The following is a 16,238-nucleotide window of genomic DNA, read 5'->3' as shown; positions in this document are numbered from 1 at the left end:
ACATGAATCAACATAATTAAATATACTACGAGGTGGAAATTACCAGTTAGGAAATTTGCTAAACAAGACGTTGAGAGGACAGGGAGGGTTGAGGAGATGAGAGAAGCTGAAGCAAATGGATATTTCAGCATGACAAGGGAGACTAAAGGTGTTTTAGCTTCTCACACAGGCTTAAACGAGATCCTTCCCTATCTTTTGGAGAATACCTCACTTTTAATTTTACTTTACATCCAATGCCACATGTGGAAAAACACAATGCACACAGGGGCTTTTGATCACAAGCAACATTTACACAAAGAGAGATATGTTAGAGAAGCGTAAGAAAGTGTTCCACACACAGCAGCGATGGGTAGTGTGGTAAAGTGTAGCCTTGCCGTTTCCTGCAGATGATGATGGCCAGAAAGGTGATCAGGCTGGACACCAGGGCCATGCAGATCCAGATGATGGTCATGGTGTTGTAGCGCAGAGGAGCTGGAAACACATGAGCAAACACGCTCTGGGTTAGCTAGCTGAGTTTGCAGTTAACACTGACACACACAGCGGCAAACACAGGCGGGCAGGTACAGTGTTCATGGTCACACAAGATAAACAAGAATTTGCAGAAGCATTAAAGAGCCCAGCATTTTATAATTACCTCTTGTTTGCACTTTGACACTTTGTGCGTGGCTATCTTGAAAAATGTAATGTTGTCCCAGACTTGCAAGTGATTAAGCCTCTACCTATAGAGGTTCTATATACAGGATTCAAAGCATAAATATAGCAGCAAAAAATCTGCTGAGTAAAGATATAGTCGAGTAGTGTTTGGTGGATAATCGTAGCGCCCAGGTAAACATCATTAGCTCAGTAAGTGTCAGTCAGCCCTATTGCTGTTGTGAGCAGTGTTAGCTGCTAGCCGCGCGATCAGCAGTCGCCATGTGGAGGCAATAAATATGCTCTGAATTCTGTATTGAGCACCTTTTAAATACAATGTTATATACCTTTATGTATATGTGAGATGTACTGCGTGTTGGAAAAAAAAACTGTATAATGCAGTACAATTACTTACGCATGCCAAATCTGATGGGATAACTGCATATAAAGCAAGAGGTTAAAATGATGTACCTTTCAAATTACATAAAATCTAATTATATTATAATTTTACAAGTCTGTTGAGTACAAAACATAATACATTTCACAAGTCAAGAATAAGCTGTTGCATTTGTAATTGTAAAGACATTGTGATTTCTTAAAAATGATTTAGTATGTCTTCGATACATATTTTTACTAGTCATTCCCACTGTGTATGCTACAGCTGGGACGAACACCCTTTCACATGGGTTTGTTGCTTGGCTAGGCATTATAAGCAATCTTAGTGTAATGTTCTTAGCATGCTAATATTTGCCAAATAAGCACAAAGCATGCCAACATTTGCCATTCAGCAAAAGGCATTTAGTACAAAAGAGGCTGATATGAATGCCATTAGTTGTGCAGGTATTGGTCATAAACCAAAGTATTGGACAATTTGAAAATGTACCAGATGAAAAGTCAGAGGATCACCGTTAGTCACTAACCTTTGGGGGAGTGGGGCGGGTCTTACCAATAGAAGCAGTGGGATTCGTAATTACGCGGTGGTGCTAGATGAAAAGTCATACGATCCCCAAAGCAACGGGGATACATACTATAGGAATGTCTGTAAAACGTTTGCGTTTATCTGACTAGTAGATGTAGATACATTTTACTTGACAAGTGAAAGCTTAAGCTTGCCATTGGCTCAAGAGCAAAGGTAAGAGGATTACATAAAATCAGTAAGTTTCATTCTCTGGGGACCATGAACATCTGTAAACATTTCTATGGCAACAAATGTAAGAGATATTTGAGTCTGGATCCAAGAATTTGCCATCCCTAGAGCCTTGAGATAAACATTGGTTACCATTGAAGGAACAACGTTGGGTAAGACGGAACTACATGGAACGGACACATTGAAAAAGGCTAATCTTGTTTTCATTAACTTTTGGACTTATTGATCACTCAGCATGTATGGCAGCAGTGGGGCATGTACAGTCCTCTTGTTTTCAGAGTCAGTATCAAGAGGAGCAGAGTCTGGGGTCCAGTGAGCAGCAGAATGAAGGGAGACTATTAGTCAGTGAAACAGCACTGGGACTCTGACCAGGCAGGAGGTTTAGCTTTGCAGACCTAGAGTCTGCTCCGCAGGTTCTCTGCCAAATCCCCTAATAGGAAAGAGAAATGTTCTAATGAAAGTTTTTTTTTTTTTCATTGAGTCCTAACTTTCAGTGTTGTGTTAGCCTCAGGTGGACAGACTCATGAAGACTTCTACCCTCCCCCACCCCCAACCCCCAGCACTGTGTACAGCTGTTTGTAGCCGGGATAGGCTGCAGTTTTGCTGACAGGGGTGACCCTCTAACAAAGCTCAGATCAATAGAACAGAGGGATGGACCGGGGCGGTTATCAGCCTCGCTGACACTTTAGCCCGGGACCATGCTGTGCAGTCTGGCCTGGGTTTAAGAAGTTTTTTGACACAACAAACTGTTTTCTTACCAAACTTTTTCAACTGTTTTAAAACAACATACAACCGCTAAAGGGTCCCCGTGGCTCGGGGCCGCCAGCAGGTTTTGAGCAACAATTCTGAGATACAATGTATTTCAGTTTCTTATAGACCACCATACACTAACATACACACCTGCTTTCCCAGTCTGGATCTCCACATTCTGGCTGAAGCGTCCGCAGCCCGCCGACGTTCTGGCTCGGACCTGGAAGATGTACTTGGTGCCCGGCTTCAGCCCTGATACCCGGGCGCTGGTATTTTTAGACTTCAAGGTGGAGTAACTGTGCGCTTCATTGTCCTGGAACAGAAACCACCACGTTTAAAAGTCAGGTTAGGGAGCTCAATAAAAAACACACAGGCTCTGCTGCTCCATATTAACACGTTGCAGATAGGTTATAATAAAACATGAAATGTGCTAAATAGAACACTTTACAGCCCAAACCGTGATCTCAATGCATTTGATGTAACTAAGTTCATTGCTGGTTACACTTAAACCTGAAACAAAAAAAGTTTTTTCCAAAAAGTCCAAAAAAGAGGGAAGAATAAAGGGAGTTTTTAGTTTTACTGCAAATATGTGTGTATTATGTCTCAATAGTATGCAATATTTATTGCAGTAGTGGCTGCTACATCCATAATGGTATCAATAAACTAAACACAACCTCTCTGATTGTTAAAATAAACAACTTATCAATTTAATGCATGAACAGGGATTTAATTGTTTCTTTAACCATGAATTAAACAAAAATAAAATTGTGTTGAAACTTTTCTTTCCTCAAACACGTCTCCTAATCTGATCTCTCCATCACTCCCACCCTTCAGATAAGGGTGCCCCCTCCTCACGAATCCCTGTTTTTCAGGCATTGGATTCTCCGGAATAGCAAAAGAAAAAACAGACAACCCCCTCTGAAAACTCTTTCCAAACTCTAGGTTTAAACAAACCACAGGATTTGACTGTATGATGTTAAGGTTATTTAAAGTTTAGCTTTCAAACTGCTGCAAATAATTACTTACACATTTCTGTAGAAATAGTAGGGGCTTCCTCCACATAATTTATAACACTGTTTTACAATGGAGCACATGATCAGCTGGAGAAACATGGATATGTTGCTGTCACTTAATTAGCATCTAATTATAGATCAAGGAATCTCCATCTGTCTGTCTGTGTGTCCATTGCTTATCTCCAGAACCGCTCATCTGATTTCTTCACGCTTGGCAGGTGAATGTCTAGGTGTTCAAGGGAGTGCAGTGTTGAATTTGACAAGCTCAATCCTAATAAACTCTGAATAAGGAAAGCAAACAAGGCTCCTTATTTTTAACATGAACAACAACGTGATTGTTGATGCATTACTATGCAAATGAAGCGCGTCTGATGCAGGTTGGAAGGAGACCACTAGCTTAGATGTGATGGTGCTTGGGGGGAAAGGAGCAGGGACTTGAATGAGTCGTAGTCCCAGGGGTATCTCGGTGGAAATGGTCAGATCATGCTGGATCTGCCGCTTATTAACAGATTCACAACCCCCCCCCCCCACACACACACACACACACACACACACACACACACACACACACACACACACACTGTTTGGGGTCTTTAACTAGATTTCCCATCCTGTTTGCCGTCGTGTAAATAAATGCAACCTTGTCTGCCAGTCAAACGTAATTGGCAGGTAATTACCTCAGGCGTCTTCTTGAAAAATGACAGGTACTTTGATGATTGTTTATTCCCATTTAGACAATTCATTTGTGATGCCTCATATGTTCAAATGTGAATTCTCAGTTTTATTTTTGTTATGTACATATTCATTAAAGCGGGATTCTGGTTTTTCCGAGGAACACGTTTATTCTTGTGAAGACTTGATCAACAATGAAGTTCATCATTACCGTCGTCATCGTCACTGCTATCCTCGCCTTGTTCCTGCCTGCCGCAGCATCTTTTTGCCAACTTAATTCTCCGATCCTTCATAAGTTTGGAAGGTAAAACGAGTTCAGCGATAATAAGGAGGTGCAAGGTGCATCCAAACAGCATAATAAGTGAATCATTCATGTGTACTCGGAAAAAAGGATAAGAGCCTAATTAAGAAGAAGTGCCGGGTGCAGAAATGAGAGAGATTTTTTTGTCTTCATTATCATCCCCTGTAGTGTTCTGCTGCTGCTGCCACCCTCGCTGTGACTCATTGTTGTTTAAGTGTATAGAAACCTTAAGAAACCACATTGCTGACTTGTCCACTTCAAATCCCCCCCCCCCCCCTCGGGTGTCTCAACCTTCAGAGCGAGGCCAGATTAAGACGCCAGCAGCAAGAGACGAGCTAATCCTCCATCACTCCCCCAGCAACGTCCTGCTTGTTTGGCTATGAGACTGTCTGTTTCCAGGCTGCTCCCGCTGCAATTAGCTGATTCCTATCATCACGCGCAAACGCTCGCCCCAAACACACACGCACACACACACACACACACACACACTGCATGCGCACGTTCTCTCTCGCGGCAATTACCCCGCCAGCCGCTTACTGTCACCGTCACTTTCGCTGAGGTGGAATCCACGCCGTCTCATCCTCCTCTCTCGACCCCCATTTCCTTTCAATTAGCTGAGCTGCCAGCGGTACCTTTTATTTTTTGGGGATTAAGTTATCCTGAGTCTATCCAACCACTCCTCCGCATTCACAAATATCTTGGCTCAGTTTAGTTTTAGCCCTTTGAAGACAATGAGCTTATGTTCCCCAGGTAGCACAGAGACAGTGTCACTTTTTTATCTTCTTCTCATAAGCTGCCTGAATAGTTTTGGAAAATAAGCAACCCTAAAAACAAATGAGTCAAATGAAACGGTGCGGATGCTGCGGCTGGTTCCGGTACCTTCTCGTAGTATTTGATGTCGTACTCCAGAATGACTCCGTTGGGCTGGTCGGGTTCGTGCCACATCAGGAGCACACTGTTCTGGCTGGTGTTCTCCTGCCGGATCGCCATCACTTCAGAGGGGGCTGTGCAAGAAACAGGAGAGATTACTGCTTTGTCAGTTCAAGATGCGAATGCTCAGTGAGCACCACGTACAAATGAGATAAGGACATTACACTACAGTAACATCATGTTTACACAGGAACTGAAATACACTCAGGCAGGGTGATCAATCTTTTATTGTACACTGAGGTGGCCCTGACAGCTAGTTGGTGCAGACTTTATAGTTCATATCATGTGATTGCCATGTGGTTTTAGCCCCAGCAAGTCCTTGAAACTAAATGATTAGCCCATGTCTGACTAGCCTCAATCAGCAGGACAATATTATTGGTCAGTGCCTTACAATCTGTTACAAATGATCTGCCATAAATTTGGTAATTATTATAGGAATGGGGATACAAAAAGCAGTCTCCAGTGTGTGTAGACATGGGAAAAATACCCCACTAAAACTTCAACAATAGGGAGGATTTAAAAACCAAAGCGTGGGGTCTGGGGGGGTTTGAGTTTTATAGATTTACTGCATTCCATTCAATGCTGTCGTTTTTCTCAGGACAGTTTCAGTGCCGTTCCATGAGAACCTTGTTGCACTCTTGAACTCTAATTTGAACATTAAATATCCTACAGCAGTGTAAAAAGAACTGAAAAACAGAACTACTTTGCAATTTGAGAATGCGCCCGCCACTACCCGCACAATGGATACATTCCAACGAAGAAGAATTTGATTTTAACATTTCTTTTGGCTTGGGCAAACGTTTTATAATCTGGATGGAGAAAAGTAATCTGAGAGACTATGAAAATCAATTTGAAGATGCAACCCACGAGTGGATAGGAGGTGTTTTGACGGGTTTACTGGAAACCAGGTGAGCAATGAACATGCTGAGGTCACAGGTGGGGCTAAATTCCAATTTAAAGCTGATGCAGTTCACCTGATGTAGGATGACGACCACATCAATCTCCTGTCCGTCCAACATGTTAAATTTTATCCACTGTTCTCAATGAACTCCCATGCTCATATTCGGTCTATTGGGAACTCTATGTGAGTCAATCACTACTGGGCAGTTCAGTTTTACCTTTAATGGCCGGCCACATTGGGAGTCCTTCCCCAAAAATCTACTCACAATTTTTCTTTTTACACGAAAACCCCCAAACCAACCCAAACTACTGATCGATCCTTTGATCTATTGGCTGGGTTTAAACTGTTCAGTGTATTCTACCTGTTAGTAACTTTTCTATATAAAAGTAAATGAGGACTGGTTGCAGGAGGGACAGAAACGAGCTGCTTGAGAAAATGACTAACCTTTTTCAACAATTTAAAGTTGAAAAACTTCAATGCAACTAGGTGTCAACCAATCAAGGACAGGTTTTTTTTTGTAGTGATTACTGCAACTTTATTCACAATGCAGATAAGGTTGATGTTTTTTTTGTGTGTTTGCACAGAAGTGTCAGAGTTGGACATTAGTACTGTTTGCTGACAGTGGCAGCTCCTCATACTAGTCCTTACAAAAACAAAGCTCTTGTGCCCGGACCTGTTTTTCATTATCAGCAAAAAGTTTGTTGAGGCAGCACATTTCTTCCAAAGATTGTTATTTTGGCACTTCTGCTAAATTTGACAGTAAGAGTGAGACAGCAAGTGGAAAAAAGAAAGATGTGTGTGTGATGACGGGCCAAGGCTTGATTCAAACTCAAAAATTATGTGGCTGCAACTGAGCAACCAACATGCCCCAAGGGCTAAGCTGATCTTTTATTTTTTCAAAGATTTTTTCTGTGCCATTTCTCTTCTTTTGGATATTTTACAGTGAGTGAGTCAAGATCAGATTTGAAACCAGGACATTACAGGTTCATGGTAACAACTTGAGCCATCCTGGTTTCATATGAACATATCTTTTATTATACAACCTGCCCTTAACAAAGACAGTTAACAATAATGTAGCCCTACCCATCAATTTCTTGCAGTTTCATTGCTTACCAACAACCCAGTACTAAATACAATACTAAAAATAACGGATTAAGACTCTGACACTGGCTTGATGTTGACCGAGAAAAGTGTGAAGGTTGTATTTTTTATTTCCTCAGGAGTATAGTGCCTTACAGTGCTGTCACCAAATCAAACGACATCCCTTTATCATTATGTGGCCACCGATGGATCGAGAATACGCCTGTGGTATAGAGGGCGTCATTCCTATGTTTTCAGGGTCCTACATAATGGGAACATGACAAGGGGTCCTATGTTTCCCCAATCCATTCTCATTCCCAACTAGCCACTTAAGGACGCTTGGTCAGGACCCCTTGGCGTGACTTTTGTTTAGGCAAAAGATCATGGTATGGGTTCAAATAAGTATGTTTTTCAGGATATCTGGGCTTGGGAATATTCCCCAACTCTATATTGCACAAAATGCCCCAGATCTCAACATTTAATATGACGTGGGCTACTGTGGAAACTCGTTAAAGGAAACATAACCGAAGAAGGTAGGTCCTTTAGAAAATGAGTCCCTGACAACAGGAAACCTTCTGAAAAGTTTACCTAATGGTTGTTAACAGAACATTGAACTGGGGATCATACGACCCTGGGACATAGATACGCTCCCGTAGAGAGGGCTCTTGTGGTCGGGCAATGACTTCAACTGTATAGTCATTCAATGACAAGAAAAAAAACTCCCAAACCCTGGGACTGCATCCTTCAACACAACAGAAGTAAACTTGAAACATTGACTGATCTTGGCCAAGCTACATGACTGTTGCCAGGACCTTCAATCCCTTTTTTTGAAGACGCATCATACAGACCAGCCAGTGATGCCTTTCCTCAGCAAAGACTTGGCTGAGTTGATTAAGGTAATGATTTATATGGGTAGCATTGTAAAGCTCTTGTCACTACTGATTAGACCTCATTGATGTGTAGACCGTTTTAATGAGGAATAGGTAAAGTCTTCAACCTTTGTTAATGCCTCAGAGTTATGATAACATCACTTTGTGATAAACGTGGGGAAATCAATTTACTTTTGGAATTGTCTTTTGACAGGGTCTTCTTATACTCTTTATCAAGAGAGAGGTCCTACAGGACATCACTACACTGCAGTTAACCAAACTGGATATAAATGACGAGAAGAAGTAGCTTCAACCACAGGACGTTGACATCGGCTTGGTTGCTGAGTCAAAGATCATTTAATAAATTATGTTCAGGATGAAAGCAACAAATATGGTTTCTTTTACATACTATTTACGGCTTTTCCCCACGTCTAGAGCAGCAAAAAGTCAAACATCGTCAGAAAGGTGCAGGAAAAGAGCCCACTTTAATATCCATCTGTTGGGCAAATTGCATGTCCGAACCCTTTTGTTATACCCAGACAGGTGCAAGACGTCAATGAAAAGTCTTGCTCAGATGTTTGTGCTGTAAACACGGGCAGTGTGTTTCTGTTAAGTAATTAGTAACGCGCCAATCACAGATCTCTCTCTCTTGTTATATAGGAATAGGTTTTGACAGTGTGCACCATTATAACCATTATAAGTTGTATTTTCCTTCACTTTTTCTTTTTTCTTCCGTTTACAAGGTTACCATGTAACAACTTTTTATCTGTCATTGTACGACAGGGTTGTCGTTAGTTATAGGTGATGTCATTCTCCAACTATCTTTAGGCCCTCCTGTCCCGTGGGAGCAGAGTTCCTCTCCTTCCCATCGATACAATAGAGCCTGGACATCTTGTGTGGTTTCCTCAGAAAGCCCTATCCGGAGCTTTGTGCCGTTTTGTCCCATGGACAGGCCTTTTCAGTGAACAAGGATGTGGAGACTTGCAACATGCAGGAGGACACACAGGCTTGTGTGTGATTTTGTCACTCCCCAAGGGGTGGGAGCTTACCAAAGTTCCTCCTCACAAAAGAACTCCTGACTTCTGTGGCATCAGCCTGGTCCAAACACCGTGTTCACCTCAAGAGAGGAGGAAGCTGGAGTCTGATGCACAGGGCCAGAAGAGAAAGGCAGCAGGAGGATTTACTGGAGGAACTAAAAAAGAAAAAGGAAAAACCATCCAAGAGGTTTCTGAAGGTCTGGCCAGTCAGGTTTGCGGAAGAGGCCGAGGGCAAAGCTGGCGGTTGGATGGCCGAGCTTATAACAAAGTCCAATGCTCTGAGGAGCCGCTGCAAGGAAAAGTTAGCCGAGCTCAAGAATATTGACGAGGAGATTGTGGCCAAGGGAGAAGAGCTCAGATTATGGTTGCCTAGTTCTTGTGAACACAAACAGTTCTGTGTAATCATGCTCATGTTGAATGAACTTTGAACTTTGCAAGTAACTCTAAGTATCCCATTTTTCATTCATATCCTTCGCACTTTTCCAATATGGAAATGAAATAGGTCTTAAATTGCTTTCGTAACGGTCTTGAAATGGTCCTACTGTAAAAAGTCTTCAATTTAACTTGTTGAAACCTGAAGAATCCATGGATCAAATACAACGGTTGGGGGGGAGTTATTAGTGGAGAGAGACGTTTTAAATGATTCACAATTTATTCGAGGAGCTTTGGGGACTGTTTTCATTGCTTTTTAATAATTGTAACAGTGAATAAAGACCTACCAGGCTTTACAGGAACAGTGTTGTTCCTTAATTTCATTGTCTTCTGGCTGGATCTCCAGGTGATGTGATAGTTCACTTTTACACTGATCTGTAGCTTTAGCTTCTATCTTTACCTTTTTAACCTGTTTTCACTGCCGAATCAATTGAACACCCTGGATATGACCTTCAAATGCACAATGCTTCTCTCTGAAATTGCTTTTTTTGTTTTCTGTAAAGTTAGATGACAGTTTTAGTGACAGTGTGGGCTCCACAGTAGCTCTGACTGCTTGACGGAGTAGCTGCGGGGCTTAGCAAAGACTCAACTGTGGCTCCACAGTGGGCAACATCCCTTAAGTTAGAGACTGCAGATGTAACAAATACCTGCTGCCTTCATAAGGCTGCAAAGGTAAGGCCTTTAGTATAGTACTACGAACCGTCCTCAGCAGTTGCAGGGGCTTAAAACTTCATGTCAGAAAGTTATGACTGCTGGTTGAAGAATCAGCATTATCATGTTGTAGAATAAAGTTGACTAGAACTAAATTACACATATGACCAAACTAATTCATGTTTCAGTTCATGCAGCGCTAACAGATAGAAATCGTCATAAAGAAATCATCGAAATGCACCATGAACCACCAAACTGTCTCTTCTCAGGTCTTTTTTTTATCTTCACTGTCAGCATCAGTTAGACTCTGATGTCTAGAGGTTGGCAGGTATGCTGATCAACCATACATACTCATGTTTGACCATGATCACTGACTTGGCTTTGCGTCTACAAATGCTTTTTAAAACCAAATGCCTGGGGATGAGAAGTGATGACCCCGACCCCCTGTGGTAATGTCAAAGAAGGCCTACTTATAAAACGCACCGACTTCAACAATGGGTTACCGAAACTATCTTGCAACAAACTCAAAAAAGTGGAAGCCCTGTGCAACCTGTGTCCTGCCTAAAGTCTTTAGGTATCTTTCTTCTACAGGAGCCAACCACTTCGAAACCATAACCTGTAAGGATTTGGTCTTGTATTTCTACTGTGTTTTGCAAACCAGATCATTTCATTCTTACGTCCTGTTTAGTAAGCAAATCTTGGACAAACAAGAAGGGAGCAAGTGAGATAATGTCTTTCTTTCATGTTTACACATAATGACTTTTAAACGTGAGTATCATTAACTTAATAATGAGCTAGAATTTAATGTAGCTTTTTTATTTAACAATGCACTTGGTATGCTTTTGGACTTCACAATACCCTTGAGTCAATTGAAATGTTTGAAATAATTTAGAACAAGGGCTCCTTAATGCACAGGCTGGCAGTTAAATGTAGTTTTTGAAAGGCTAAACGACAACTAATATGGATTGAAGTAAAATATTTAGTTGGATTAAAACCTTGCAAATTTTTATCTGCAAATGTGCAAAAATAGCTGGATTTGGAGGCCCTTCCCTCCCTTCACTATATGCCGCGGCTACATTAATTCAGCACCCCAGTCAATGGACAGCGACAAATGTAATGATCAGGAGGGCACTCCGTTTACTGCTGAAATAATACTGCCATGGCCTATTGTGAAGGGAGGAAGGGTCTCCAAAACGTCCGTAGCCCCAAGACCTGATGTAATATTAAGGCGTTTCTGGCTATATTGTAGCCTATTATTTAGCTGGCTCTTATTGTTTTGTCTCGAAAATACCTGCGACAATCAAAGTTTTATGCAGGAATTGCATCGGTAACATGCAAAAAAAACATGAACTACTGTGTGTGCGCTTGGAATCCTAGTCGTAAAGGCACTGGAGACTATAAGCATGTGGGCAGTTCTTGCTTCTGCTATGGAATAGAATCCTGCCTGTGTCACTGGAACTGTACTGCATAACAGTTTTTTGATGACTTGGGGGAAACATGTTGTGAATACATCATTTCATCACTTTTAATGTTGCTATGGCAAACTTATTAGCACAGAGCTGCTTGTTTTTTTACTCACCCAGCAGTTATGGAGCGCTATGATCAATCATTTGGAGTTATGTTTCTGGCCAACTATTGAATATAAGTCCAATATTCACTCTCTTTAAGCTCTGTTTTTATTCTCCGCCAACTCTGAGGAAAATATATGGCTCTTTAGCTGCTAAATGCTCCACTTTGTTCAGCAGCTGGATTCTAAATGTGTCTGTCTGATGTTTGGTGTTAAGAAGGTAAATGCAGTACATTTTGTCGACATTTTTCTCTGAAAACTACTGCGGCTGTATTTCCTGGAACAGTTGAACCAATAGCAGGACCCATGACAGTAAATACACATTTAATAAAGTGTTGTTAAGTTCCATAAAAGGCCGGTGTGCGCCATGTGCCAAAGCCTCCAAGGTGAGAAACTTCTATTGTTCCGAACCCTACCTGCCTGGTTCGTTGTGATGTTGACCAAGGCGTAAGGTGACGGCTCGTTGCTCAGGTGGGTCACTGCGTTCATGGCCAGGAGACGGAAGGAGTAGTTGGTGTGAGCCACCAGGTTGAGCACCGTCACCCGTGGGTCCGTCAACCCGGTCTGGCGGGGAACGAATCGAACCACCGCGGTGCCCAGGCGCTCCACCATCCCTCCAAAACCGACGCTCGCCCCTCCTGCCTTCCCGCCGCCGGCACCTCCCGGGGAAGATGCGCAGTCCTCGCAGGGCCCCCCTTCCCCCGAGCATTTCTGACACAGCACGCTGTACTTTAGGTCGCTGCGACCTCCGGTATCCAGAGGGCGATCCCACTCTAAATTCACGGACGTCCCATTGACCATGGAGATGACGTTTACCGGAGCAGATGGAGGACCTGGAGAAAAGAAGGACGGCTTGAGTTCATTCACAGGTTTGATCAAAGAGAAATAAATTGGATTTTTGAGGGGTAGATTCATTCGGCACATCATTCTGTAGTTGCTGTGTGTGCTTAGGTCTTTGCCTGTGGGATTAGGTGATCTCATGCACCGTGTGTTTGTGCTTACGGGAGCATGGAGCCGCTGGTGGGTCATCTGCTGCTCTGTAGTGGCTGGAGTCACAGGGGCAGGAGAGGGCGGCTCTGGTCTCAGAGTGGCTGTGTTGAGGACATTTACCGCACAGGCCATCACCTGCCACCGGCTTATAGAATCCCACCTCACAGGCTGAAAAGAGAGAGAGAGAGAGAGAATAAATAGAGTAAATAGAGAGCTCTGCAAGGAAGGGCTCTGCGATCCCATAATCACTCAGGCCACGATGAAATGGAGAGAGAGTGTGGCCAGAAAGGCGTCAATCACAGGAAGCTATGGATACCAACTTTTTCAAAACTGTGTCATCTCCTCCAAAGCAATCATGTTAAGGACATAACCCCCCTTCCTCCAAATCTATGTATAATTACAGGCCTTGTAACCGTAGAGACCGTGGAGCAGGGGAGATGAAAGTCGTATTTCTTTCTGCTCAGATTTGGGCTGAAAAGGCTCTGCACTGTTGATACTCCCAGTGAGACCCCCTTCAGAATCCAGACCGTGTTTCAACCTTATTCAGCTCCTCTGATACGTATTCACTTTTAACTCTGCACTGATTAATAATGGAGGGGGCGCTCTGATAAATATATTCTCTTTCCAGGCGGTTAATAGGCTTCTGCCATGGTAAATGGGGCAGGGGTAAGCCTCGCATACACTCAGAGAGCAGCAGCAGCAGACGACGGGCGCGCTCACGTTTGCTCTTCCTCGTGGGGTAATTTATGCTCCCCCAGAATGGTGAGTGTTAGTTTACAGATGCTGTGTCTCCCTAACCTCTCTCTTGTTAAAGTTCACAGAGGGCCATTTTAGGCGCTTAGACTTCAAAAGGTGCTGAAAGAACCATGAAATTGGATAACCAACATGAGTGAAATCATAACAAAGCGAATCGTTAAAAAATGTATTTTGGGCCACTGACTGAGACATTTTTGGATGCGTTTGAATAGGAATGACACCTTCCTCAATGCTTGTACCCGAAAAGTACACATGCAAAAGTTCCCCATGGCTGAGCAGCAAAAACACACACACACACACACACACACACACACACACACACACACACACACACACACACACACACACACACACACACACACACACACACACACACCCTGGATGTGCTATTCAACCATGTGATTAGATCTCTGATGACATCCTGCGTAATGGGGTTTAATTTGATAGGCTGAGATTTTCATAGCCTTTTTAATCTCACCTAATTGTTCATTGTATTCTCAATTGAATGGCCTTGGTTGTTGTAGCAAAGCATGAGACTACTATGCCAGTTTGAAAATGACCTCCATAACGTGTTTTTTATTGATGCTTCTGACTGTGTGTAACTGCGTCCTGGGTGTGTTTCCCAGGGGCGGATTAAGTGATTAGGGCCTCCAGGCAAATGCTGTTATGATTTACTTTTCACCCGTTCTCTAAAAAGGAATGTTGGTATTGGCAGTGGTAGAAGGAGAATTAAAAGATGTGTCTGAAGTAAAACTATAAACTATTAACATGAAAAGTATTAATGCAGGACTTTTCTCTAATTAAAGAGTGGTATTGTCAGCACAATGCACTTCAAATGTACTCAATGTCTGTTCAAGGTGGAGCCTTTCAAATCCAATATGATGCTGGATAGTTGAATTCATAATATGTTAATCATTATTTTTTGTGAGTAAAATCTGAATCTGCAACATATCCAGAGACATTTATTTGTCAGGTAAATGTAGTACTACAATTTTTTTCCACTGAAGTGGAAGTACACATTAAGTAGTAGGCGAGTTCTTTTGGTGTCTTTTGTCATTTATTTTGGAATACAATGAGTAAGAATAGTAACATAATTAATAGTTTTAATATCTAAACATTATAATAAATTATAGCTGTTAGGGGCCCTATTAGTTGGGGGCCCCAGGCCCAGGTTTCAGAAAGCTGCAAGCAGCAACACTAAGCCTTCTGCCATTTCTGAGCATGCCTGTTTTGAACGGCTAATGCACTCTTTTTCGCATCATTAAGATTTGCCAGACGTATATATTGAAATAGATATGAAAATGGAGAAGAGATAAAAAACAATGTGGATGGATAAAACCGACAATTGTTTGCCTCTGAAATTAAAATAAACCAAGCAAACAAGAATTTCTTTCCAGGCTTCAGTAGGCCTCTTTTTTTATTAGATGCTGTGGGGGGGAAGCGAGAAAGATTTTTCTAGTCTTTTGTGCAAACTGAGTAAAGCCAAATTCATAATATTGACCCTGATATATCATTCTTTGATATTTGTTTTCTTTTGCATAAAGGTGAGTGAGCGCTGGAACTCCTTCACTATTCTTACATGGACAGGGTCAACATGGACAAGCTGAATGTCTCAGCGTGAGCCTTAATTATTTAAGACTCTGAAAAAACATCCAAAACGTTTTGGCACCTTTTTTTCTGTTTTATGCCTCCACCTACTCACTGTGGTCCAACATCCCTGTCACATCTATTCTATGGGACGTGACACAAATAGAAGCCAGAACAGGCCTACAAATATAAAACCACACTGATGGGCTTAGACAGGCTGCAATTCTTTGTTGATCTGGTCTGAATGGCAAAGCATGTCTGAAAGGAAATTTCTGATCCTTATTTGATCAACCATAGCATTCAACTGCTCTGCAAATGCAAATTATATACATAACACTATTCAATTTATATTGACCTAACCCCACCATTGTTCAGGTTCAATGTTAATAATTATTCTGCTTTATGGTCTATTTGACTCTAAATGGACCATAATTTACTAAATGAACATCATGCTGTATTGAAGAAGACTTGAAACTAGAGATTGAGTCCATAAACTCATGTTTACAATGTTTACTGTGGGAATAAATCAAGTTAGAAGTAGGGTCATTTTCTCATAGACTTCTATACAATCAGACTACTTTTTGCAACCAGAGGAGTCGCCCCCTGGGGGTCAGTAGAGAGAATGCAAGTTTTAAGACACTTCCACATTGATGTCATTTGGGAGAATTTGAGGTTGCCGCATGATTGGCACAGGACATATATTAAAATATTATCACATGACCTCTGTGTGTGGTGGTGCAGGTGTGGTTCAGTTGACAGATGTTGTCGTCCATTTACTTTGGTGGTTTGATCCCGAGCTGTGTGCATGCCCAAAAGGCCTTTAGCAAGACACCAGGTTGCTTCCCTGGCATTTTTACGGCAGCCCACTGCTCCTGAACGCCTAGGAAGGGTCAAATTTCATGTATTTATTTGACAATCCTAATAA

At 42.1% G+C, this 16,238-nt stretch overlaps 1 protein-coding gene across 1 annotated transcript in view; it reads right to left on the bottom strand.

The window, feature by feature from the left end:
• Positions 1-16,238, bottom strand: part of epha8 (eph receptor A8) — a 106,844-nt gene that overhangs the window by 10,731 nt on the left and 79,875 nt on the right. The window contains exons 7-11 of the mRNA XM_054617543.1: positions 12,983-13,138; positions 12,397-12,813; positions 5,393-5,517; positions 2,678-2,840; positions 375-471 (exon numbers count right to left, since the gene is read on the bottom strand). Coding sequence (XP_054473518.1) covers positions 375-471; positions 2,678-2,840; positions 5,393-5,517; positions 12,397-12,813; positions 12,983-13,138 — 958 coding nt within the window. The remainder of the gene's footprint in view (positions 1-374; positions 472-2,677; positions 2,841-5,392; positions 5,518-12,396; positions 12,814-12,982; positions 13,139-16,238) is intronic.

Source organism: Anoplopoma fimbria, chromosome 17, assembly GCF_027596085.1.
Source record: "Anoplopoma fimbria isolate UVic2021 breed Golden Eagle Sablefish chromosome 17, Afim_UVic_2022, whole genome shotgun sequence".
NCBI lineage: Eukaryota > Metazoa > Chordata > Actinopteri > Perciformes > Anoplopomatidae > Anoplopoma > Anoplopoma fimbria.
This window is presented reverse-complemented; position numbering and strand designations above follow the sequence as displayed.